The sequence below is a fragment of the Heloderma suspectum genome, chromosome 1 (assembly GCF_057233095.1).
Source record: "Heloderma suspectum isolate Gila_16-S chromosome 1, 16-S_ref, whole genome shotgun sequence".
Taxonomy (NCBI): domain Eukaryota; kingdom Metazoa; phylum Chordata; class Lepidosauria; order Squamata; family Helodermatidae; genus Heloderma; species Heloderma suspectum.
The window spans coordinates 354,328,658-354,353,761 of NC_139458.1; the positions used below are offsets into that span (position 1 = coordinate 354,328,658).

The 25,104-nt window shown below is 44.3% G+C and overlaps 2 protein-coding genes across 2 annotated transcripts; both read right to left on the reverse strand.

The window, feature by feature from the left end:
- On the reverse strand, nt 1–8,128 carry LOC146359705 (proto-oncogene Mas-like). Its single transcript, XM_084818010.1, has 3 exons — nt 7,283–8,128; nt 556–681; nt 1–450 (listed from the first exon to the last, which is right to left on the reverse strand). The coding sequence occupies exons 1-3, from the start codon at nt 8,126–8,128 to the stop codon at nt 1–3; spliced, it is 1,422 nt and encodes a 473-aa protein (XP_084674136.1).
- Nucleotides 8,129–18,818: 10,690 nt separating this feature from the next.
- LOC146359706 (proto-oncogene Mas-like) lies at nt 18,819–19,769 on the reverse strand. Its single transcript, XM_084818142.1, has one exon. It carries the CDS (start codon nt 19,767–19,769, stop codon nt 18,819–18,821), a length of 951 nt encoding a protein of 316 aa, XP_084674268.1.
- Between the last annotated feature and the right edge of the window lie 5,335 nt (nt 19,770–25,104).

A 25,104-nucleotide genomic window follows, 5' to 3' on the forward strand; every position in this document is an offset into this window, starting at 1 on the left:
TTAATTAAACTGTGGCAGAGGCAGTCCAATATCCTCTTTGTTGTTTGACTTCTGGAGTGTGATGGCACAGCTTCTACCACAGTTTTTTGAAATGCTGTTTGAACTTCCATTCTTTATGTCTACAACAGTCAAAAAGAAAAATGACTGAAATAATCTCAGTAAAAGGTCAGATGTATAATCCTGAACCCAGGACACAGTGCCTAGGGCAAGCAATCCAGTCGTCAAGACTGCGGTACACAGCTTTGTGTAACATCTGTGCCTTTCTTGCTGGAATCTCCTGAATATCTCCAAAGCACACATCGCCACAAATGCTATGAAATCCCGCAGATCCAGTGCACTTGTAAAGCTGTGCAGTTTCTGACACTGCACTTCATAGTCCTCCATCAGCTCTTCTCCTGAGACATCCTCTGTTTCTGTATCTTCAGGGCAGAGCTTGTATTCCATGCCTCTCTGCAAAAAAGTGAGAACCCACAGAAAAATGCACAGAACAGAGTAATGTTTGGTTTGGAAGTGGCTGAACACCATTTTGAAAAACAGTGCCCGCAATCTCTCTACACTTATGGCCATCATCAAAATGACACTGCCATTGTATCCCAAATCAGAGGCCGTGGTTTCTGTAACTTCTGTCCAGTAAGGGGAAGGAAATACAGTGGGGATTGTCTTACGAAGGGCTGGCAGGAGCTGTTCAAAAACAGAAATCAGGAATTGGGCAACAGCCAGATTCAGCGTACAGGTTGGGTGTGGTTTCCAATCCTTGCGAAAGCATAACCACCAAATTGAGCTTCCTGGTGTAGCCATTGCCAGAATGCAAAGATTGAGAGTAAGCCACAGTGATGAGGTTTCTAGTGCATGTTCTTCCACAGAGGCCTGAGTCGAGTTAGTGTAAGGTGGTCAGTACTAGAAAAATACGCATCCATTGGAAAAGCTAGGTTGCCCACCTTCCTGTACTACCAGAAACAAAATAAAACAGGTTATTTCATCTATCCACGGTGTGTTTGGCAATTCTTCCCTTGAATGCTGTTGTCACTGCTATAACTGTTAAGAAAAATGTGTCCAAAGCATGCTTTGTTGTTCAGTTGTGTCCGACTCTTCATGACCCCATGGACCATAGCATGCCAGGCCTTCCTGTCCTGTGCTCTCTCCCAGAGTGTGCTCAAGTCCATATTCATTGCATCAGTGATGCTATCTAGCCATCTCATCCTCTGCCATCCCCTTCTCCTTTTGCCTTCAGTCTTTCCCAGCATCAGGGTCTTTTCCAGAGAGTTTTCTCTTCGCAGTAGGTGGCCAAAATATTTGAGCTTCAGCTTCAGTATCTGTCCTTCCAATGAGCACTCAGGGTTGATTTCCTTTAGGATGGACTGATTTGACCCCCTTGCAGTCCAGGGGACTCGTAAGAGCCTTCTCCAGCACCACAGTTCAAAAGCATCAATTCTTCAGCGCTCAGCCTTCCTTATAGTCCAGCTCTCACAGCCATACATTACTACTGGGAAAACCATAGCTTTGATTCTACGGACCTTTGTCGGCAAGGTGATGTCTCTGCTTCTTACTAGGTTTGCCATAGCTTTCCCCCCAAGGAGCAAGCGTCTTTTAATTTCATGGCTACAGTCACCGTCTGCGGTGATCTTGGAGCCCAAGAAAATAAAATCTGTCACTGCTTCCATTTCTTCCCCTTCCATATGCCAGGAAGTGATGGGGCTAGATGCCATCATCTTCGTTTTTTTAATGTTGAGTTTCAAACCAGCTTTTGCACTCTCCTCTTTCACCCTCAACAAGAGGCTCTTTAGATCCTCTTCGCTTTCTGCCATTAGGTTGGTATCATCTGCGTATCTGAGGTTATTGATAATTCTCCGGGCAATCTTAATTCCGACCTGTGATTCATCCAACCTGGTGTTTCTCATGATGTACTCTGCATATAGGTTAAATAAGCAGGGCAACAATATGCAGCCTTGTCATACTCCTTTCCCAATTTTGAACCAATTGGTTGTTCCATGTCTGGTTCTTACTGTTGTTTCTTGACCCTCGTACAGGTTTCTCAGGAGACAGGTAAGGTGGTCTGGTACTCTCTTTCAGAATTTGCCACAGTTTGTTGTGATCCACACAATCAAAAGCTTTAGCGTAGTCAATGAAGCAGAAATATACGTTTTTCTGCAATTATCTCGCTTTCTCCATGATCCAGCGAAAGTTGGCGATTTGATCTCTAGTTCCTCTGCCTCTTCGAAACCCAGCTTGTACTTCTGGTAGTTCTCGGTTCGCATACTGCTGAAGCCTAGCTTGTAGGATTTTGAGCATAACCTTGCTGGCATGTGAAATGAGTGCAATTGTACGGTAGTTTGAACACTCTTTGGCGTTGCCCTTCTTCGGAATTGGAAGGTAAACTGACCTTTTCCAGTCTTGTGGCCACTGTTGAGTGTTCCAAATTTGTTGGCATATTGAGTGCAGCACTTTAACAGCATCATCTTTTAGGATTTTAAATAGCTCAGCTGGAATACTGTCATCTCCGCTAGCTTTGTTGTTACTAATGCTTCCTAAGGCCCACTTGACGTCACTCTCTAGGATGTCTGGCTGAAGTTCAGTGACCGCACTGTCATGGCTATCAGGGACATTCAGATCTTTCCTGTATAGTTCTTCTGTGTATTCTTTCCACCTCTTCTTAATCTCATCTGCTTCTGTTAGGTCCCTGCCTTCTTTGTCCTTTATCATGCCCGTCTTTGCACAAAACGTTCCCTTGAGATCTCCGATTTTCTTGAAGAGATCTCTAGTCTTTCCCATTCTGTTGTTTTCCTCGATTTCTTTGCATTGTTCATTTAAGAAGGCCTTCTTGTGTCTCCTTGCTATTCTCTGGAACTGTGCATTCAGTTGGGTATATCTTCCCCTTTCTCCCTTGCTTTTCGCTTCCCTTCTTTCCTCAGCTACTTGTAAAGCCTCATCAGACAGCCACTTGGCTTTCTTGCATTTCTTTTTCTTTGGGATGGATTGAGTTGCTGCCTCCTGAACAATGTTACAGACCTCTGTCCATAGTTCCTCAGGCACTCTGTCTATCCGGTCTAATCCCTTAAATCTATTCCTCACCTCCACTGTATATTCAGAAGGGATATGATTTAGGTCATACCTGAATGGTTTAGTGGTTTTCCCTACATTCTTCAATTTAAGCCAAAATTTTGCAAGAAGCAGCTCATGATCTGAGCCACAGTCAGCTCCAGGTCTTGTTTTGACTGACTGTATAGAGCTTCTCCATCTTTGGCTGCAAAGGACATAATCAATCTGATTTCGATATTGACCATCTGGTGATGTCCATGTGTAGAGTCGCCTCTTGTGCTGTTGGAAAAGCGTGTTTGCTATGATCAGCGTGTTCTCTTGGCAAAACTCGATTAGCCTTTGTCCTGCTTCATTTTGTACACCAAGGCCATGCTCGCCTGTTATCCTGGTGATTTCTTGACTTCCTACTTTAGCATTCCAATCCCCTATGATGAAGAGGACATCTTTTTTTGGTGTTGGTTCTAGAAGGTGTTGTAGGTCTTCATAGAACCGATCAGCCTCAGCTTCTTCGGCCTCAGTGGTTGGGGCATACACATGAATTACCGTGATGTTGAATGGTTTGCCTTGGATTCGTAATGAGATCATTCTATCGTTTTTAAGATTGTACCCTGTACTGCTTTTCTCACCCTTTTGTTGACTATGAGTGCTACTCCATTTCTTCTAAGGGATTCTTGCCCACAGTAGTAGATATGATGGTCACTTGAATTAAATTCGCCCATGCTTGTCCTTGTCTCAGAATTGAGGGGTACCTGCAAAAGGCCCTCTTCTGAAGATCTGAACATATGTGTAGGCATTTATGGTAGGAATGTGCATCCACAAAATGGCAACATAACTCACAGTGAACACTGCATTTTATTACAATGGAGTGTCTTTAAATTAGTTTGCATATTTAAAATGGAACACAGGATATCAGCTGTGACAAATATTTAAAATGGAACACAGGATATCGGCTGTGACAAATATTTACCTATCCTGCTGTCTGTAAAAGAACTTTCCACCCAATGCATTTCACATACTTCTGAGGCAGCCTTTCCCAACCTGGTGCTCTCCAAATGTGTTGGACTGCAATGGCCATGCTGGCTGGGAATGATGGCAGTCAGTCCAGCACATCTGGAGGCTGTGCCATGTCATTGCTCTTGCGCTTCTGAAGGCGTTTCTAAAATGTAAGCACCAAACTTATATTCTCACTTTTTTCAGTCATTCAAATTCAGAGGTGAATGTACTCACTGGGCTGCTATTGGTGTCAATTCAAAAGGGAGACACTGTGAGAAACGGTGTCCGTTGATGGAGAAATATTGCTGCAAGCTACCCTTGCTTTCTGATAAGGAATGAATCGGATGTATTTCTCAGCAGAAGCTAGTTTCTCCACTGCTTGTTTTGACGTGTGCTGTTATATCTAACTTAAATCTTTAAGGCACAGAATGAGGCACCAAGCCCTTTGCTTTCAGTGGGTTTTAGAACATCTGTGTTTTTACTGGGTTGTCACTTACTCTTTTGGGTTCATAGGCAAAAATGTTTCTGAGCTGCTTGAAGAAAAAAACCCAAATATACTGCCCAGTCCTCTGCAGAGTTAGGCATGCCTAAGCCTATTGAACTATCTGGACTTCAGTGCTCCTAATTTGAGTGTGAGCCGCTTCATTTTTTAAAAAAACTTTTACTTTTTTTAAAATAAGAGGCATCTACCAATCCTATTTTTGTATGACAAGAGTGATTTGTTCATCAACTACCTCCAGGACTGCAATCAATCTAATGAGTGGTGATCAAATAGAAACAGGTTTTTTCATGTATGGATCACCCCACAGCATGCACAAGGAGCTGGAGCTTTTTCGTTGCTGCACCCGTGGAGCTCACAAACCCCTAATCCTGTTCAGGTGGGTGGGGAGGGATTCTTTGCAGGCATTTTCTTCCTCCCAGACATCTATAGAGGGAGGACAAGCAACATCCACAAGCATTTTTCTGATCAAAGCAAATACGTTTGACAGCTCTTTCCATGCAATACTTCTTTAATTCACATCAATGAGAGCTTTTTTCATTGCCCAGAAACCCATCCCATGCAAAGTGATGATTTGTCCTAATCTTGCTCTCGGAGGAGAGATTTGACAAGCAAGAAGCTGATAGAGATACGGTTGTATCTCTATCATAGCTGAAATACAGCTGAAACACTGCTGTAGGGGTTTGGTTGACAGGAACGGCAACCGCTGGGCATTGTTGTAGAGAACAAGCCAGGGTTAATTAGCATTATCAGAAGAAAATTGCTCTGTTGATGTTCAGTAAACAGACGCATCATCTTTAGACATTATTTGCTGTGAAGCTCTGAACATAGAACGGCTTCTTTGAGCTTTCCACATCAGCCAGAGCTGCCTTCGTGAGGGGAGGAGTGAAGCTCTTATTGAGCTGGATTGCTCTGGAAAAGCATGCTCAGTTCTCCATTCCTGTGTTGGGTTTTACGTGTGAGAACATGTATGTGCGTTAGTAGACTTGGCAAACTTCACACAGTCGATTTGGCTGTTTGCAATACTTTACCTTCTCCAGAACATCTTTCACCCTGATACTTAACTGTTGATTGTACTTTATCTGAATTGACCCCTATATTTTTTTATTGTTATTAATTTACCCTTCAAATATACATCCTCAGCATAGTAGGCTCTAGATATTAGACTTGTGAAGGTCTCATCACAATTGAGTGTGGTCTCCCTGCAGCTGCTTTCCTTTCTCCCATCTGTGGAGGCCTCCTTTAAGAACAAGGCTACTTCCCACAAAGATGTAAAATCATGATGGGGGGGCTGATACTGCTGGTGGTGGCAAAGAGTAGCATCGCTCTGTCGTGGAATGAAACCGTGAAATTTAAATCACTGTTTGACAAGTACAACAGAAGACTGTAGTATATCCCCACCTCCTAAGACAGGAGTGCACAACCTTTTTGGCCCTGAGGGCAGCTTGTGATGCTGGCTTGAGGGCCACACGCTTGTGCGCACCAACACACACCATCCTCGCTGCATGAGGACTGAACAGCACTACATGGCTGCTGGTTAAGACTGCCTGGAGCCCTGAACTGGAGCAATCCCTTTAGCAGTGCTCTGTTTACCTGTATACTGTCCAGAGAGTTCTGGTTATTAGGCAGTCTAGAAGTGTAAGAAATAAGTAATTATAGACTATTATTCAGAGTGCTAAGAAGCCATGTTGTTTCTTTTGAAAGCAGGACAAATTCCTTCACACTTTTATTCTGATTAGAACAAACACCATGAAAAGGTACATTACACTTTCAAAATAAATGTGGCTACTTAATGCATATGATCCACAGGTAAGACCCCGCCATCGCCTTAGAGCATCTATTAAAGCTTTACTAACTGAAGTATGTACTGCTGTGTTTAAACATGCCCTGCTGCTGTTGGCGTTTGGGCCGTACCTCTAACAGTGGATACCTACACACCCATTCCCCTCCACTCCCACCCCTGGGGTTCTGTGACCCCATGCTTTCCTCCTCTCTGGTTCCTCTAATTTTCATTGTATAATGGTCATCTGCAGATCCTTCTTCTCAGACTGGCTTTTGCCTAGGGTGGCCAATGTGTCTTGCTTCAGAGGACAGTCCTCTCTTTGAAGACATCCTCTATTTAAAGGACTGTCCAGTCCAAGGCCGGTTTAAGGAGAAAGAACCATACCCGTCAACAATTAGCACCTAGGCAGCGGACTGAGCAGGCACAAAGGCCAACTGGTCACAGTCTTCCCCACTATGGTGAGATGGTATTGTATTTCTGTTTAAATTATAGTCACTATATCTAAATTTTGCAGCTAGACATATACATTAGCATATGCAAATCTGTGCCCCCCTTTTTTTCTGGTGATGCACTTCCTCTTCTTTGGCCATGTGTAAGGAGCCAGCATACTCTCCCCAAGACGTGCTTCCTGTTCTGAGAAGTCAGTCTCCTTCTAGAGTGGTCTAATCACTCCTACCTCCTCGTTGCTGCAAAATGCTTGCAAGGTTAACGCTGTCACCCACTGGATGCCTCTTGTCCTTCCCTCCAACATCGTTGTTGTTGACCCACGGCATGGCAGGAGTGGGGTAGGAGCTTGTGGCCCAAATAAGAGGTGCAGCTGACACTGGGTAGCCTGGGTGGCTAAATCAGAAGTAATAAACAGTAAAATATATGATTTGTAATACATTTATTCAGGATCTGGGGATGCAAGATAATATACCTCATGTTTAAGAATAGTTTGGCGGCTCCTAAGGCCCAGAATATATTTGCACCTGTTCTTGGTCTGCTTGTGTTCTCTCTACCATGTTGCTTTCATATTGTAAAGCGCTCTTGAGAAAAATCTCGAGGGGGTCACAGGATTTCCTATTGCAACCTCCAATGGCAAAATATAAATAAGGGTTGATACTGCTGGTTATGGAATCAAATAACACAGAAGCTGTAAAGATTGGTAAATCTATTGAATCGAACCAATATTCTAAGCTACGGAGAAGTCTAATGGACGCATCAAAAATCAGAAACAGGAAAAATGTAGCTGTGATGGTGATGTCGAGCATCGCTGGAGGCATTTGCTGTGCTTTTTTCAGCATTCTGAAAACAATGGCCAAAGTGCAGAAGAGCATGATGGGAATAAGAATCAGATACTCAGTGATCAGTTGGGATATAATTGTGATGTGACAATAGAAAGCATCTTCATTCAGGTATGCATAGAATCTTGGATGGCACGCAGAATATTCCAGAAACGATACTAGGCCAGAGAAGACCCACAACATGACACAAAAAGCCGAGAAATGCTTTAGCCGGTGCTGTTGATACCAGATGGGGAAACAGACAAACAAATATCTTTCAATGCACATAGCTGTTAAAATATAGAAACTGGCATTGCATCCAAGCACATACATCAACTCTAAAAAATGTGAAGCGGGTCCACTGAGAGGGCTTGGTTTTAAAAATAACATAAAATAAATATATTGATAGAGCAGAACAATAAAATCGGCGGCAGCCATATTCTGGATATACACAGTGAACCTAGTCTTCTTGATCTTCCAGCAAACAAAGAAAAAGACCAGTCCATTCCCAACTAATCCTATAATGCAGATAGGAATAGCTATGATGATCATTGCTTTGTCAATGTAGGGCGCCGTCTGCTCCACGGCTGCATCGTTTTTGTTCACTGCATCAGCAAGGATGGGAAGATGAATTGCTTCTCTGTGCCAGCATGAGATTATGAACTTGTACGGTAACTCTTCTCAACCTGCCAAAAACAATGACAGTTTGTCATTATCATAGTGTTGAGATGCAACTGAAGTAGGAAAGTTCCAAGAAGTTCACCTGCCAGGTAAGGATATTTGTGTTATAATATTATACTCCTATTAGATTTGACTGGGAAGGCCCATCCTAGCAATTCCTTACACTCCTTGACTGACTGCTTACTACCCAGTTATGCAGGAGGCTCTTAGATGTCATTTAGAGCAAAGTGGGCAACATATGGCCCACTCCCCACGCCTTGCCCCCCAACCTGCTGCTGAATTTGCTGTGGGGTTGGGAAAAAAGAGCACAATTTTCCTTTAAGACATGGTATGTGGGGTATGCACAATTTGTCTGGAAGCAGAATGGTGACCCTGGAAGCTGCCTGAGAGTGCAATTTTGCTTCCAATCACCACTTTTTTGCCTGACCATGCCACTGCCACCACGAGCATCTCTACATCAGCCTAAAATCCCGCGTTTAAAATGGGACTTTCTGCTTCCGTTTTAAATGCAGGATCATGACAGACTCCCTTTACATGCACTGCCTCCCCCGTTTTCCCCCTATCTGAGTCTTCCATATGTTTCATTCAGTCACTAGATGGCACTGTGGTCTAGCTCCTCTTATTGTGGGTTTTCCTTTTTCATGAGGGAACTCAAGCACTATAATTTGATATTTCATTATCTCCGATCTTTTAAAAAATGAAATAAAGGTCATTTGGTGCGGGAGAAAGGACCCATGGACTTCCATGAGTAAGCAATCTCAGCAGCAGAATAAAAGCTCCACCTGAAGAAGCCCCACATTTCAGCAGCAAATGCGATAGTGGCAAGCCCCTGGTAGGGCCTGGAGGGGCACAGTGTGGGTCCCTAACCCCTAGAAGTTTCCCACCCTCGATTTAGAGGAAAGGGAATGGCTGGAGCCTACAAAATCTGACATTCCTTTTCATCACCCCTACAGTAAGCCCTGACACACACCATCCATCCAGTTTCCCCTACCTGGTTCCTTCCAAGTGTTTTGGACGATAAGTCCCAGCTTTCCTCGCCATGGTGGCCTGGAACTGATGCGAGTTGAAGTCCAAAACATCTGGAGGGTACCAGGTTGGGGAAAGCTGGTCTACCTGCTGTTCCTACCATCTGATCGAGTCAGTTCCAGAAAAGGGGAATAACAAGCTGAAACTTGATCTAGACAAAATACCAGTACTATTAATCAAGAACACCGGGTGAGATGTTCAGGCTGTTCTGGATGGGGTTGCACTTCCCTTGAAGGAACAGGTATGTAGCTTTAGGGTATTCCTTAGCCCATCACTTTCCCTGGGTGCTCAAGTGGTTCTTATCAGCTGTGGCGGATATGTCACTTGGTCTTTTCTGGAGAAAACAGACTTGGCTTCGGTCATCCATGCTTCAGCTGCCTCCAGTCTGGATTACAGTAATGCATTCTATATGGGGCTGCCTTTAAAGATGTCTTGCGATGCCAGTATGACTTGTGAAAGCGGCAGTTAGCTTGTTGATTACAGCAGTTGTGAACCCCTTGATGACTTCACATGTTTTCCTCTGTCAGACTGGATGGTATGCCTTAGAGCACAGGTAGGCAACTTGCTACCCTCCGGATGTTTTGGCCTTCAACTCCCATAGCCATGCTGCCTGGAGATAATGAGACTTGACGTCCAAAACATCTGGAGGGCACCAGGTTGGGGAGGGGAGATCTAGATCCATTTCACTGGGGCTTCAGGCCTGGTTATGGGACAGAGACTGCTCTGGTCATCTTGGTTGACAATCTACACCATGACCTGGACAGGAGGACTGTGTCCCTCAGAGAAGTCTTATTAAAATCAATACAATACAAAAATCACTGTTAAGTTATTGGAAAATTATCCCAGTCATGCTCTACTTGGGTTTTGAACTCACGTCCAACAAGTGGGTGTCCCACGGGTAGATGGTTGGCCACTGTGTGAACAGAATGCTGGACTAGATGGACCCTTAGTCTGATCCAGCAGGGCTCTTATGTTAACTTGCAACATAAAATTAAAAACCAACCAGTAAAAGAAAAAAAGCACAAGGAGAGAGCAAGCACAACAATAAGTAGGTTCTGCTTGTTGAGTGCTACCTTTAAAAGGGGGAGGAGAATGCTCATCAGACCTACCTGAGGAGTCTTCACACATAAGAAATATTCCAGCTGATTACCATCTCCTGAACATCGAGCTCTCCAGGTCTTACCTAGGGCAGTTCCGAATTTCTTGGGGAAAATGACTTGGTTTGCCAACTGACCCCCAGTATCCGTGGACTAATTCTCAGGGGGACTGTGGAGTCAGAAGACATGGGTGAGGAGCATTTGAGGAGGTCACTAATATACCATCTTAGAAAAGATGCCATCTTAGTAAATTGGTCAGGTACAGTCAGAACTGTCTTAAAATCCTCATTCAGGTAGCTTGTCTCTACAGTTCATTGTGACATAGCCCCATGGCCAGTTAAGGGTTTCTTAACGTATGAACAAACCAAATGGTTTATGATCAGGGGGTTTGGTACAGAGAGGGATGAAACAGCTTCCAACCATCTTCCTGGATTTACCCCCACCCCCAATACCTTGGAAATAGAATAATTCTGGAGCATTGTAGGAAGAAAAGATGGTGGTGAGTACAGAAATAGAGCAGCCACCACATTTTGTTGTCGATGGTAGCTGCCAAGATATCCCCTCACAAACCATGGTGGTTTGGGGGCAAATTGAAGGTGGCAACCCAAAGCTGTTTGACACTGGAGCACCACAAAATATACATATATATTTAATGTAGCCTACGTCGAGAACTCCCCTTCATGGATCACTGCCTTGTTGTGGCGAAGGGGCTGGCGTAACTCAGTGAAGCCATAAGCTATGCCGTGCAGGGCCACCCAAGATGGACAGGTCATGGTGGAGAGTTCTGACAAAATCTGGTCCACTGGAGAAGGAAATGGCAACCCACTCCAGTATTCTTGCCAAGAAAACCCCATGGAACGTATCGCAAGGCTAAAAGATATGACGCCGGAAGATGAGCCCCTCAGGTCGGAAGGTGTCCAATATACTACTGGGGAAGAGCAGAGGGTATTTCCAAGTAGCGCCAGAAAGAGTGAAGCGGCTGGGCCAAAGCTGAAAGGACACTCAGCTGTAGATGTGTCTGGTGGTGAAAAGAAAATCCGATGCTGTAAAGAACAATATTGTTTAGGAACCTAGAATGTAAGATCAGTGAATCAAAGTAAGCTGGAGGTGGTCAAACATGAGATGGCAAGATGGAACATTGACATCTTGGGAATCAGCAAACTAAAATGGACAAGCATGGGCGAATTTAATTCAGGTGACCTTCACATCTACTACTGTGGGCAAGAATCCCTTAGAAGAAATGGAGTAGCACTCATAGTCAACAAAAGGGTGGGAAAAGCAGTACTGGGGTACAATCTCAAAAACGATAGAATGATCTCAGTACGAATCCAAGGCAAACCATTCAACATCACAGTAATTCAAGTCTATGCCCCAGCCACTGAGGCCAAAGAAGCTGAGGTTGATCGGTTCTATGAAGACCTACAACACGTTCTAGAACTAACACCAAAAAAAGATGTCCTCTTCATCATAGGGGATTGGAATGCTAAAGTCGGAAGTCAAGAAATCACCGGGATAACAGGCAAGCATGGCCTTGGTGTACAAAATGAAGCAGGACAAAGGCTAATAGAGTTCTGCCAAGAGAACACGCTGATCATAGCAAACACGCTTTTCCAACAGCACAAGAGGCGACTCTACACATGGACATCACCAGATGGTCAATACTGAAATCAGATTGATTATGTCCTTTGCAGCCAAAGATGGAGAAGCTCTGTACAGTCAGTAAAAACAAGACCTGGAGCTGACTGTGGCTCAGATCATGAGCTGCTTCTTGCAAAATTTCGGCTTAAATTGAAGAACATAGGGAAAACCACTAAACCATTCAGGTATGACCTAAATCATATCCCTGATGAATATACAGTGGAGGTGAGGAACAGATTTAAGGGATTAGACCTGATAGACAGAGTGCCTGAGGAACTATGGACGGAGGTCCGTAACATTGTTCAGGAGGCAGCAACGAAATCCATCCCAAAGAAAAAGAAATGCAAGAAAGCCAAGTGGCTGTCTGATGAGGCTTTACAAGTAGCTGAGGAAAGAAGGGAAGCGAAAAGCAAGGGAGAAAGGGGAAGATATATCCAACTGAATGCAGAGTTCCAGAGAATAGCAAGGAGAGACAAGAAGGCCTTCTTAAATGAACAATGCAAAGAAATCGAGGAAAACAACAGAATGGGAAAGACTAGAGATCTTTTCAAGAAAATCGGAGATCTCAAGGGAACGTTTTGTGCAAAGATGGGCATGATAAAGGACAAAGAAGGCAGGGACCTAACAGAAGCAGATGAGATTAAGAAGAGGTGGAAAGAATACACAGAAGAACTATACAGGAAAGATCTGAATGTCCCTGATAGCCATGACAGTGTGGTCACTGAACTTGAGCCAGACATCCTAGAGAGTGACGTCAAGTGGGCCTTAGGAAGCATTACTAACAACAAAGCTAGCCATGACAGTGTGGTCACTGAACTTGAGCCAGACATCCTAGAGAGTGACGTCAAGTGGGCCTTAGGAAGCATTACTAACAACAAAGCTAGTGGAGATGACAGTCTTCGAGCTGAGCTATTTAAAATCCTAAAAGATGATGCTGTTAAAGTGCTGCACTCAATATGCCAGCAAATTTGGAACACTCAACAGTGGCCACAAGACTGGAAAAGGTCAATTTACGTTCCAATTCCAAAGAAGGGCAATGCCAAAGAGTGTTCAAACTACCGTACAATTGTGCTCATTTCACATGCCAGCAAGGTTATGCTCAAAATCCTACAAGCTAGGCTTCAGCAGTATGTGAACTGAGAACTATCGGAAGTACAAGCTGGGTTTCAAAGAGGCAGAGGAACTAGAGATCAAATCGCCAACATTCGCTGGATCATGGAGAAAGCAAGAGAATTGCAGAAAAACGTCTATTTCTGCTTCATTGACTATGCTAAAGCCTTTGATTGTGTGGATCACAACAAACTCTGGCAAATTCTAAAGAGATGAGAGTACCAGACCACCTTACCTGTCTCCTGAGAAACCTGTACGAGGGTCAAGAAGCAACAGTAAGAACCAGACATGGAACAACCGATTGGTTCAAAATTGGGAAAGGAGTACGACAAGGCTGCATATTGTCGCCCTGCTTATTTAACTTATATGCAGAGTACATCATGAGAAATGCCAGGTTGGATGAATCACAAGTCGGAATTAAGATTGCCCGGAGAATTATCAACAACCTCAGATACGCAGACGATACCACCCTAATGGCAGAAAGCGAAGAGGATCTCAAGAGCCTCTTGTTGACGGTGAAAGTGGAGAGTGCAAAAGCTGGTTTGAAACTCAACATTAAAAAAATGAAGATCATGGCATCTGGCTCCATCACTTTCTGGCATATAGAAGGGGAAGAAATGGAAGCAGTGACAGATTTTATTTTCTTGGGCTCCAAGATCACCGCAGATGGTGACTGTAGCCATGAAATTAAAAGACGCTTGCTCCTTGGGAGGAAAGCTATGGCAAACCTAGACAGCATAGTAAGAAGCAGAAACATCACCTTGCCGACAAAGGTCCATCTAATCAAAGCTATGGTTTTCCTAGTAGTAATGTATGGCTGTGAGAGCTGGACTATAAGGAAGGCTGAGCGCTGAAGAATTAATGCTTTCGAACTGTGGTGCTGGAGAAGGCTCTTATGAGTCCCCTGGACTGCAAGGAGGTCAAATCAGTAAATCCTAAAGGAAATCAACCCTGAGTGCTCATTGGAAGGACAGATATTGAAGCTGAAGCTCAAATATTTTGGCCACCTAATGCGACAAGAAAACTCACTGGAAAAGACCCTGATGCTGAGAAAGATCGAAGGCAAAAGGAGAAGGGGACGGCAGAGGATGAGATGGCTAGATAGCATCACTGATGCAATGAACATGAATTTGAGCACACTCCGGGAGAGAGCGGAGGACAGGAAGGCCTGGCGTGCTATGGTCCATGGGGTCACGAAGAGTCGGACACGACTTAACAACTGAACAACAACAGGTCAAGAACTAGGGGTGGGCCTCAGCCCCTGCCCAAGCATGCCTTGTGGTACCATTGGCCCTGGTTCTGGACTAGCACTACTGGACTACAGTGAAAGGCAGTACTGAAGTAATTCCATTCAGTGAATCATCTGGGCAAAGGCCTTAGCATTTATACATAAGTAGCTGACTGGGAAGAGGGGCCTACCAATATCTGGCTGGTGGGACTTGGTCTCCAGTGATTAGCAGGTCAGACTAAGGCTTTGTCCTCTCAGGTACTGAGTTCCTCTTGCCAGACTTCGCAAACCTGACATACATGCAAAGGAGAGGAGACATTGTCAGTGCATCAGACTTACTTCTGGAGAGAAGGATTCAGAGGCAAGTGGTGGGTGGAAATAGTCTTTATCTGTTTCCCCTCATCCCTCTGACACCACTCCTACTCCCAGCTGTTATAAGACTACAGAAGATAGAGGCATATTATTTGTGCGGTGATCTGCCTCACATTGGGGTCGCTGACAGAACGTTCTTAGGAGGAATAGATCAAATACACTCAGAATGATCAGAGTCAGGCAAGTTCCCAAGATGGCTGTTAACCAGACACATGACGGCGATGATGAAAGTAAGGAAAATCTTAGCTTTTTTGTTTGTTTTTCTCAAACTGTTTTGGATGGCTGCAAGGCAGAAAAATAATACCATGGTTACAGTCTAGTGTTCTTTTTGACCGTCTTTTATCATGCGTCTGTTCATCATAGAAGTTTAATCCTAGGAAGGTATTACGAACCGCCTCACTATGATGATATATGGCCTATGTAACAAACAGAATGAGAATCTCATGACCTCATAGCAACTGTTAGCCCCAGTCTGGTGATGCTCATAGTGGAATTCTGGATCCATTTCAGTCTGGCTCTTGGCCTGTGTTTGGCACAGAGCCTGCCTTGATCATCCAGGTAGAATAGATGGTCTGTAGTAGGAGAGAGACAGGGTAAACGTGGCTGTTTATTTTGATGTATTCATTTAAGAGATTTGTATACTGCTTGTCAACAATCTACAATTCACAAATCAACATGCAAAGCCATCTGAAAATAACAAATTATAAAACCATGTAGTGGTCTAAAACAATGTAAACAGTTTAGGAATTGAAAACAGATGTTTTTAGAAGAAATCAGATACATCCAAAATTAGGTAGTGGAGGTTCCTATGAAGCCTCTTAGACATGTGACTAAAAGACATTTAGGTTTTTAAAAATCAGACATTCATAAGCATATGCAAGGTATCTATCATCCAGTATTGACTTATACTAACACAATACAAACGTGGTCACACTTCTGTTCAATCTTCTTTTATTATGCTTCTGCTCTTCACATAATCCTGCAAAGATATGACCAGCTTCACTATTCTGATGTGTTCCCTGCATAACTAATGGAAGAGTAGAATCTCATGACCTCACAGCAGCTGTTAGTCATAATGTGGTTAAACTCATAGTGGAATCACTGTGGATCCATTTAAATCTGGCTTCAGATGCTGACAGTTGTAGGACTTCTTTTTCTGTCTAAACATGCATAGGATTATGCCCTAAATCACTGAGTGAGGTCATTCAGGGATTTACAGCATGATGCAGGCCATATGCTGCTGATAATCGTGTTCTGTTTATCCTTTCCTTCTGCAACTGGAGTGGTAGTTCTGTCCATAAAGATCCAGGTACCAGTCATGGCTAGTAACATGTCTTGAAAGTTTCAGCTGGTAGACTAGTTGTGGCCCTTTTTGGAGACAAAGGCCACCAGTGTGCAAGCAGTGGTAAACTCTCAAATTAGCTGCTTTAGTGCAGTGTCTGTAGGGTGGCACTTGAAGACAGTTTTGAACATTTCAGATGATAAAGACTGTGGCAGTTTGTATTTTGTGTGGTACTAGCCAAAGAGATAAGAAAACACAGAAAGCATTTCTACAAATTGTACTGGTTAGCTGTTTGTGTCCAAGCACATGTTTTCATCTGCATATTGATGAGCACAAACTCTGGAACTTTGGACAACCTCCCCAAGTGGTGCCATGTAGATGTTAAATAGCATAGAGACACGATGGAGCCCTGTGGCACACCACAGGTCGAAGGCCAAGGTGTTGATCCAAAATCCTCTAGCACCATGTCCTGGAGCCTGACCTCCAGCCCAGAAAGGCACTCCAGAAGAACACCACGGTCCAGATGTTCCTGGGCGCAGCGGATTATCTAGCTCATCTTTCTAGCTCGTTCAACTTCAGATTTGTTGATCTACAACTCCCATCAACCCTAGGCAGCACATCTAATGGCAATACTGGCTGGGGATGATGGGAGTTGAAGTCCAAAGCAGGGTACTAGATTGAGGAAGGCTGATCTGGATCCATTTCAATGGGGCTTCAGCCCTAGTTATGGGATAGAGAATTCTCTGGTCACCTTGGTGGATGATCTACACCAGAAACTAGACAGGGGGAGTGTGTCCCTAAAATAAGTGTTATTAAAAGCAATTCAATACAAAAGTCACTGTTAAATTATTGAAATTTATACCAGGAGAAGGAAGAACAGGGGAATGCCATGAGTGGCTGCACTTCGGGCGGGGGGGGGGAGAGAGAAGGAAGTTGTTTTTTAAAAAATCTTTTCTTAATCTAGTGGTACGATTGGAGTGAGGAAGGGGGAAAGGGATCTTTAGCAGCAGAGGAAATATAAAAGGCGAGGAGGGCAGGCCATGGAAGAGCAGGAGGCAGGACAGCGCATCAAGCCAAAAACTTCAAGAGAGAGCTGAGGGCAATGCAGATGCCACAAAGACCCCCACCCACCCAAATTTAGTCCCAGGGTCCAAAAGTAGCTATAGTATTGTAAAACAAAACACAGCGTTTTCTGGAAGAAGAAATGATGTGCCTGTCTGTGTGTGTACACATGTGCCAGGGCTGCTTTCTGAACAAAGGGGCAACAGACACTAAATGAGCATGTTCGGTGCTAGCTGGAAAGTCACAAAAAGTATGCAGGACTCCTGTGAAGTAATGAGTGACAGGGTACTGCCTGTATTGTATTAGGATGCCAGGGAGACCCTGAGACCCTGAACAGCAACCTGAATCCTGACTCTGACCCACAAAAAGAGGGACAAGGGTGATATTGTGGTAGGTGAATTGCATGTTGGGAATTATAGCAGAGGCATAAAAGGAGCTGAGAGGAAAAGGAAGTGAGGGAAAAGTCAGGCTGATTGCAGAGTGTGTCGGTTTTAGTTTCAGTTTGAATGAAGACCTCAAAGAAGCTTTAAAGTATCTGTCTCTGGTGTCTTGGGCTTCTTACAGTACAACAACACATCAAATCACTTAGAGCAGGAGACCTGCCCCATCTACATGAGCCATTTGCCTGGGTGCCACTTAAAAGGGAAGATCTTTGCGACAGGTGATGCAGTCGCCGCTTTGCAGCCCAATCATGGTTTTCACAGAGAAATCCAGGTTTTCTCAGAGTCCATTTGCTGCGAAGTTTTCCCTTGCTTCGGGTTCACTGTGGTGGGTTGGGTTGTCTGTCCCTTCCTCAGATTGAAATCGCAGCATCGTTAGTGATGGTCACTTTGTGACACCTTTTTGCCCCTCCCCGTTCCTCCTCCTTCGCAGCTCCGCAGTTACAGAGGCATGAAGAAGCAGGCTGGTGGAAGCTGCACTGACTGGTGGAAGGGAAAGTAGCCAGGGGCAGGGGGAGAGCAGAGGGGCAAACATGTCTACTGGGAAGTAACTCATTGCCTTCAGTTCCACGTCGCTGCCTCTCTCGCTTTAGGTATTGAGCCTGAGAGTGGAGACGTGCACCTGCAAAGGAACACAGCTGAGAAAGCTTCATGCCTGTGGATTTGCAGCTGCGCGGTTGAGAAAGGGTGGGTGTCAGGGCAGATGATTTTCAGAAACATGTACTCAGAAGCCCTTTGGTGAGCCTGTGTTCGCGCGCGGGGGGGTGGGGTTGATTGGGCAGTGAAGAGACTACCTCTCTCCTCCACAGCTCTGTGCTCCCTGCTCTCAGTGCTGGCTCAGTCTCCAGAGGCAGTGGCCTCAGTTCAAAAGCCTCAGTTCAGGCCCAGAACTCATTAGAGCCAGTTGCTCTCCTGGAGCTCTCCCAACATTCTTCAACTCCAGTGGAAGGCTGTGATGTGTGGGCCTGTTCAGCCTGTGGCCCAGGTGCTAACTGTGGATGCACAAGAATTCTTATGGTTCTTTATCTTTAAATTGGAATTGGACAGGGCAGCCCTTCAAATAGAGGGCAATCCCCTGGTAGTCCTTGAAATAGAGGACTGTCCTCTGTAAAAGAGGACAGCTGGCCACCCTACACTGCTGCCTCTGCCTAAGTGGAAACTGGGCCTAGGTAGGTGTAGAAGAAGTAATGAACAGTAGCTTACAGTATTTGTAATTTATTATTATTATTATTCTGAACTCTGGGAATGCAAGTCAATATTCCTCAATGTATGCAGATGTTTGTTTCGCCTCAAACTGGGGATATTTTCAGGCCCTGTCTTGGCCTCCGTCTGTTCTCTCTGCCTTGCTTTCTTCAGCTTTCAAAGCTCTCTCAAGAAACATAAGGATGGGCTCAGAGGACTTCTGCCTCTTCCAATTTCCAACAACAAAGTATACAAAAGGGTTGCAAGCGCTACTAAGGGAATCCATTAGCAGCGAAATGTTATTCAACATATACCTATCTATGTCATAAGTCCAAAAGGTCAAGATATGAGCAGTTCTCACTGGTGTATTAAGTATAAAAATTAGAAGAACTGTAGCCACAATGGTGATATCAAGCCTAGCTGGAGGCGTTCCCTGTTTTCTTTTCTGCATTCTGATCCAAATGGCCAAAGTGCAACAGACTAAGGTGGGAAGGAAAATAATCAACTCAATGATGATATCCATTATCGTTGATGTTCGACAAGCGACAATAAGGGTGTGAAAGTCTATTTGAAATCTTGGAAAGCAGGCATAATAGTCCACAAATGACAAGATGAAGGACAGCCCCCACAAAATACTACATATGATGTGTGAGAAGTTCTTGGGTCGGTGACACCGATACCAGATTGGGACAAAGAGACTGAAGCACCTTTCCACAGTGATAGCTGTAAACAAATAGAAGTTGGTGTCATATCCACATATGTGCAGCATCTGCATTACACGTTGAAATATTAAACTGGGATTAATTTGTGTAAAATATAAAATGACAATGACAAAGTTGCAGAAGATGATAATAAGATTCGCAAGTGCCACACTGAAAAAATACAGGCTTAACTTAATCTTGGTCCTGCAGCAGAGAAGCCATAAGATAACTCCATTCCCTATCAGTCCCAAGGCACAGATTGGAATAGATGTGAACAGCATTCTTTCTTGTAAAGTGTATGGAGGATCCATAATTTTGCCCATTTTCGTGGCTGCACCAGCAGTGATAGAAGACAAAGCACTTGCCTCTGCCATCGCATTGCCATCAATGTGTTCCAAAATTCTTCTCAGCCTGCCAAAGTCAAACACAATTTGCCATCATTATTGTGTTCTGATGTTGTAAGAGAAGTAGGAAACCTTCAAGCATGGATGTTTGGGCTATAATACTCCGCCCCCACAGGGTTTGGCTATGAAAGGCCAACTTGGGATTTGACCCCACTCCCCATCCTGGGCTGCAGGGCTGGCTGCTCAGTACAACATTGTGAAGGGGATTCCAGCCTTTATTTAGAGGACAGAGGGATGGTGGAACACTATAAAATCTGGTGTGGGCTTTGTATAGTTCTAGGAGACATCACCCATCCTGATATGCCATAGAACAGGGTTGGAGAACACTTTTCCTTTGAAGGGCCATTGATACACAGGAAACACCAATCAGGAGCCATAGCTATGCTGGGTGGAGCCAATGGTGGGTGGGGCCAGCAATGACAGTGGGCAGAGTTGTATTGTATTGCTCTTGCTCTCTATCTCTGTGCCACCTCATCTCTCTCCCCCCGTCCCCCGGCTGTCGTTCTCTCTGTGCTACCCCATCTCCGCAGGCTACATTTTATTAGGGCCACATGGAATTAGCCCAATGTTGGTTGTCTTCTGAAGCCAGCTGGAGGCAAAGTGACTACAGTACAGGACTGTTAGAACTTCCTGCTACACCTCCATTTCTTTTCTGTGGGTGAAAATCAGGAATGAGGGGCAGCAATTGGCACCGAGTCCATGGCAAGTGTGGGCATGGCAAGTGTGGGCATCTCTGTACCTGACAGAGATATCCTCTGCTCCATAGCTAGCCTTCCAAAAGGCACATCTGAGGGATCCTGGTTGTACCTTCACTTTGACCTGACTCCACTTGGACTAGAACTAAACCCAGTGGACTGAAGGAACTCTATCCCACTGAATCACATGGACAAAGTCCATAGCTATTAGGTGATTTTTGTGAACCGCCCAGAGAGCTTCAGCTATTGGGCGGTATAGAAATAAATAAATAAATAAATAAATTAAACGCAACTGATTGTGATGAGGGGCCTACCAGTATCTGGCTAATGAGGCTTGGTGCCTCAGGATCTGAGGGTCAAACTAGGGCTGTGCCATCTGAGGTAGTATCCTGCCATATTTTACATGAATGACACTCAAGCAGCTGGGAGTCAGAGGGGAATGCAGAAGCCTTTATTTTGGAGGGACCCATTCAGAAGCAAGTGGGCAATGGATATTTGGTTCTCTTTTTTTCTGTTTCCCTCTTTCCTCCTCTGCCATTCCCATCCCTTATACAGTTATGGAAGATGGTAGTTCTGTTTGTGCCAGGGCTGGCATCAAGGCACAGCATGGTTGGGCCTTTGCCAACAGCCCACACCCAGCACAGACAAGAGCCCCTGGACTTGTTCCTCCTCTTAATCATTGCGACCTGCTTGTTCACCTGCCCCTCCCTCTGACCCAGACAACAGTGGTAGTGAGGAGGAGAAGCAGTAGATGCCACTGCCCACTCGGTCACTGGCTCTCTCCCTGTCAAGCAAGCAAGTAGTAGCAAGGATGAGAAGGGGGTGAAGAGCTACAGCAACAATGGCAGAGAGAAGGGTGGAGGGAGCCCACTGAAGTTACCTTGCCCAAGTGCCCTCAGAAACCTGGAGCCAGCACCGATTTGTGCAACAATCTACTTAATGATCTGGTCACTAACTGGATGTTCTTAGGAGGAATAAATCATGAACAACCAATATTTTGTCTGGCACGATCCTATGAAGCCTCTTAAACAGACATGATGTGACCAACAGACAATGAGGCTTTTAAAAATGAAACTGGTGTAAGGATCTACAAGATAGAAATAATCAATACTAACATGGCTGCACTCCAATTCTCTGTTCAATCTTCTTTGATTATGGTTCCGTTCTTCACTGTAGTATAATTCTGCAAATATATGATCAGCTCAACTATTATGATGTGTTCCCTGTGTAACAAAAGGAATCCTAGAATCTCATGACCTCATACCAACTGTTACCCAAAGTGTGGTTAAGCTCACAGTGGAATCACCCTGGATCCGTTTTAATCTGACTTCAGATCAAAGTCTGATAGATGACTTAAACCTGGAGAGATAGGGTTTGTTAATCCTTATTGGTTTTCTCAGTTGTCTTGGTACATGTTGATATCATCAGCCATAGTAACCTTTTGGACATCCTGCACAGGATAAGACTGGAGGGCACAATTTTGTGTTGGTTTCACTCCTACTTAATGGGGAAATTCCAGAAAGTGGTGCTAGGACACTGCTGCATTTGTGGGAACATTTCTACAAGGTTTTGGAGGGTTCGGAATGTCTACATTAAATCATTGGGTCATCCAGGGATTTGCAGCATGGTGTAATCTGTATGTTGCTAACACCCTGCTCTATTTCTCCTGTCCTTCTGCAGCTGGAATGGTAGTTCCCTGTGAATACCTAGGCATCAGTCATGGATAGTAATGTGTTTTGCCAGTTTTATCTGGTAGCCCAACTGTACCCCTTTTTGGAAACACCATTGTGCAAGCCATGATAAACTCTCAGGTTGACTACCATATTGCAGCATATGTAGGGGCTGCACTTGAAGACAGTTTGGCAATTTCAGGTGGTCCAGACTGCAGCAGTTTATATTTTGTGTGGTGCAAGCCATAGCGGTAATAGTAAAACACTGAAGAAATCTCAACACATTTCACTGGTTATCTGTTTGTGTCCAGTCACAAGGCTATGGTTTTAACCTTTAAAGCCCCAATAGTCTTGGTCATGGATAGTTGAGGGAATACCTTATCCCATATATTTTCCCCCACCCCTTGAATTAAGATTTACTGGAGAGATGTTATTACAGGTGCCACCTCCACTGGAAATTAATATATACTAGAAACAGAGGTGTGTGTCTGTGTGTGTCTGTGTTTTAGAATTCCCTCCCAAAGGAAAGTCAGTTCGGTTTTCACCTATAAAGAATATCAGAATTCTCATCATACTACTGGATTCACTGTTTTTCTTCTATTCTTTTTTGGTTGATGAATTTATTTATTAACTTCCATCTGACATTGATTCATAAATACAAATAATAACAGAGAAGAGTTATAAACATAATCTCATACCACTTAAATTACCCCTAACAGTAAATAAGGTTGTACTGAGTCCTGAATTTATCATTCCAGTATAAAATAATGCTACTCCATTTTTCTATAAAAGCATTATTTACTGACCATCCCTCTCTGACTAATCATATTAATTTCAGGACTGGGGCCATATCTCAAACCTTCATACACCAATCATCAATTGTTGGAGGGTTAACTGTCTTCCACCTATAGCTTATTGCCATACAGGCAGTCATCAGTTAAGTGAATAGTCATTTCCACATCATCGACTAGGACTATATCTTCAGCATATCCAAATAAAAATATCAGTGCATCCAAAGAGAGCTCAGCACCCATTATTATCATCATCATCATCATCATCATTATTATATTTATTTATACCCCGCCTTTTTCCCAATATTGGGACACAAGGCGGCTTACAAACATTAAAACATATACAATTAAAACATATGAAAATACACAAAAGTTAAAATATAATTAAACAATACAATTAAAATTATACTAAAACAGCATTTTAGCAGCTTACCCCCAGGTTCCAACTATGTCTCAAATGCCTGCTGGAACAAGAATGTTTTAGCCTGCCTCTGGAAACACATCAAGGAGGGAGCCATCCTAGCCTCCCTGGGAAGGGTGTTCCACAGGCGTAGGGCAGCCACTGAGAAGGCCCTTTCCTGGGTTCCCACCAAACGTGCCTGGACAGTGGTGGGACTGAGAGAAGGGCCTCCCCAGAAATTCTCAGGACATGGGCAGGTTCATAAAGGAGGATACAGTCTTTCAGTTAACCTGGACTGGAGCCGAGCACTATTCCTCTTTTAATAGATTCTTGGGGAACAAGGGCATTTCTTTAGACAATTGTATTTATGTCTTACTTGCCCCCTGCTGCATCAATTGTGTGACAGGCAAATGCGTTTGTTAAGACTGTTCCCATGTATGCAGTAATTACTCAGTATCAAACAGAGAAAACCTACATCCAGATGTGAAGTACTCAAGACATCTCATTCATGGGGGAGAGAAGGGCATATGCTTTCCATATGCCAGGCATTTGCATAGCCCAGGCATAATACTGCCCTTAATGTCTCCATGGGCATTTGATACTGCACAATAAGTTAATCATTAGAACGGTTGAGGGAGGTAGCATAAACAGACATAATTACTATCACAACTTCCCCTTGCATCCATATTATAAAAAAATTAGGAAAATGCCCACCAACTGGTAATTATATATCTGGGGAAATGATTGCAACCATTCCCATTTGGTTTCCCCCCACTTTTCAGTCCCTTGGTCCTGTTTTCATTTCTTTAATAGAGGTGCAAAAAGTGCAGCCCACACACTGCAGGCAGCCTCCCCAAGTCCGCTGTCCTTCCTGCCAACCCTGCCACCAGTGAAAAAAGAAAAGAGAGGAAAAAATGCTCTAGGAACAGGCTGTGTGGTTCCTACCATAGAACCCTCTTTCCAAGCGCATCTCCAGAGTGTCATAGGAAGGAAGCAGGAATCTTCTAGCACTGCTTCCTATAACCGTCTAGTAATGAGAGTCTATGGCAGCACCCATGTAGAGTGTGGCAGTTGCCTCAGGCAGCTGTTTTGGGGTGTCATGAAAGGGCAGTCAGTTGTTATTTTTTTTTATTGTTGGTGTAATAGTTTGGCCATGCTTAGGTTATTCTGCACTTTGATTGGGATTGTCCTGACTGGCTCAGTTCAAGACGCCCAGAGGTGCCAAAACCAGCAAGACAAGACAGAGTCAAGTTAAGCCTCACATCAGGTCACATCAAGTCAAGTCACATCAAATCAGGTCAAGTTGTCAGGGTGGACACTGAGCCCATAGAATCCCAGAGTAGTTCTGATTCTGAGGAACAGCAGTCGCTCCTGGGAGAGGAGCATGCTCCTCTTTCCCAGGACCAACAGTTGACGGAGATTCCTCCCAGCAGCATTCCTAGTTTAGTTAGCAGTCCAGGGAGTGACCAAGCACAGATAGCAGACTTGGTGGATGCGCGACGCAGACGCAGAGAGCGGCGCCAGATGGAGGGTGCGGAAAGGAGGCGTAATGCCAGGTTGGCGCGCAAACAACGGCTGCGCCCAGAAGATACAAGGGAAAAGGGGAGGGATGCTCCCTAGTCCTTAAGTTCAGGGGTCTGCCAGTAATTCCCTTTCAAACAGGGACCAACTGTTCCAACGTAGGGCATAGGTACTGTGCTGCTCAGATCTAGTTGCAATCAGTATAGTTGTTAAGTTGTAAAAGAAGAA

What these genes read in the sequence shown, in the direction of transcription:
- LOC146359705 (XM_084818010.1), bottom strand. Translation starts at nt 8,128, where the DNA reads ATGATCATCATAGCTATTCCTATCTGCATTATAGGATTAGTTGGGAAT. An exon ending in CACAAGCAGACCAAGAACAG is followed by an intron (nt 682 to 7,282) that starts GTGCAAATATAT and finishes GTTTTTGAACAG; the next exon opens with CTCCTGCCAGCCCTTCGTAA. An exon ending in TTTTGATGATGGCCATAAGT is followed by an intron (nt 451 to 555) that starts GTAGAGAGATTG and finishes ACTTTTTTGCAG; the next exon opens with AGAGGCATGGAATACAAGCT.
- LOC146359706 (XM_084818142.1), bottom strand. Translation starts at nt 19,769, where the DNA reads ATGGCAGAGGCAAGTGCTTTGTCTTCTATCACTGCTGGTGCAGCCACG.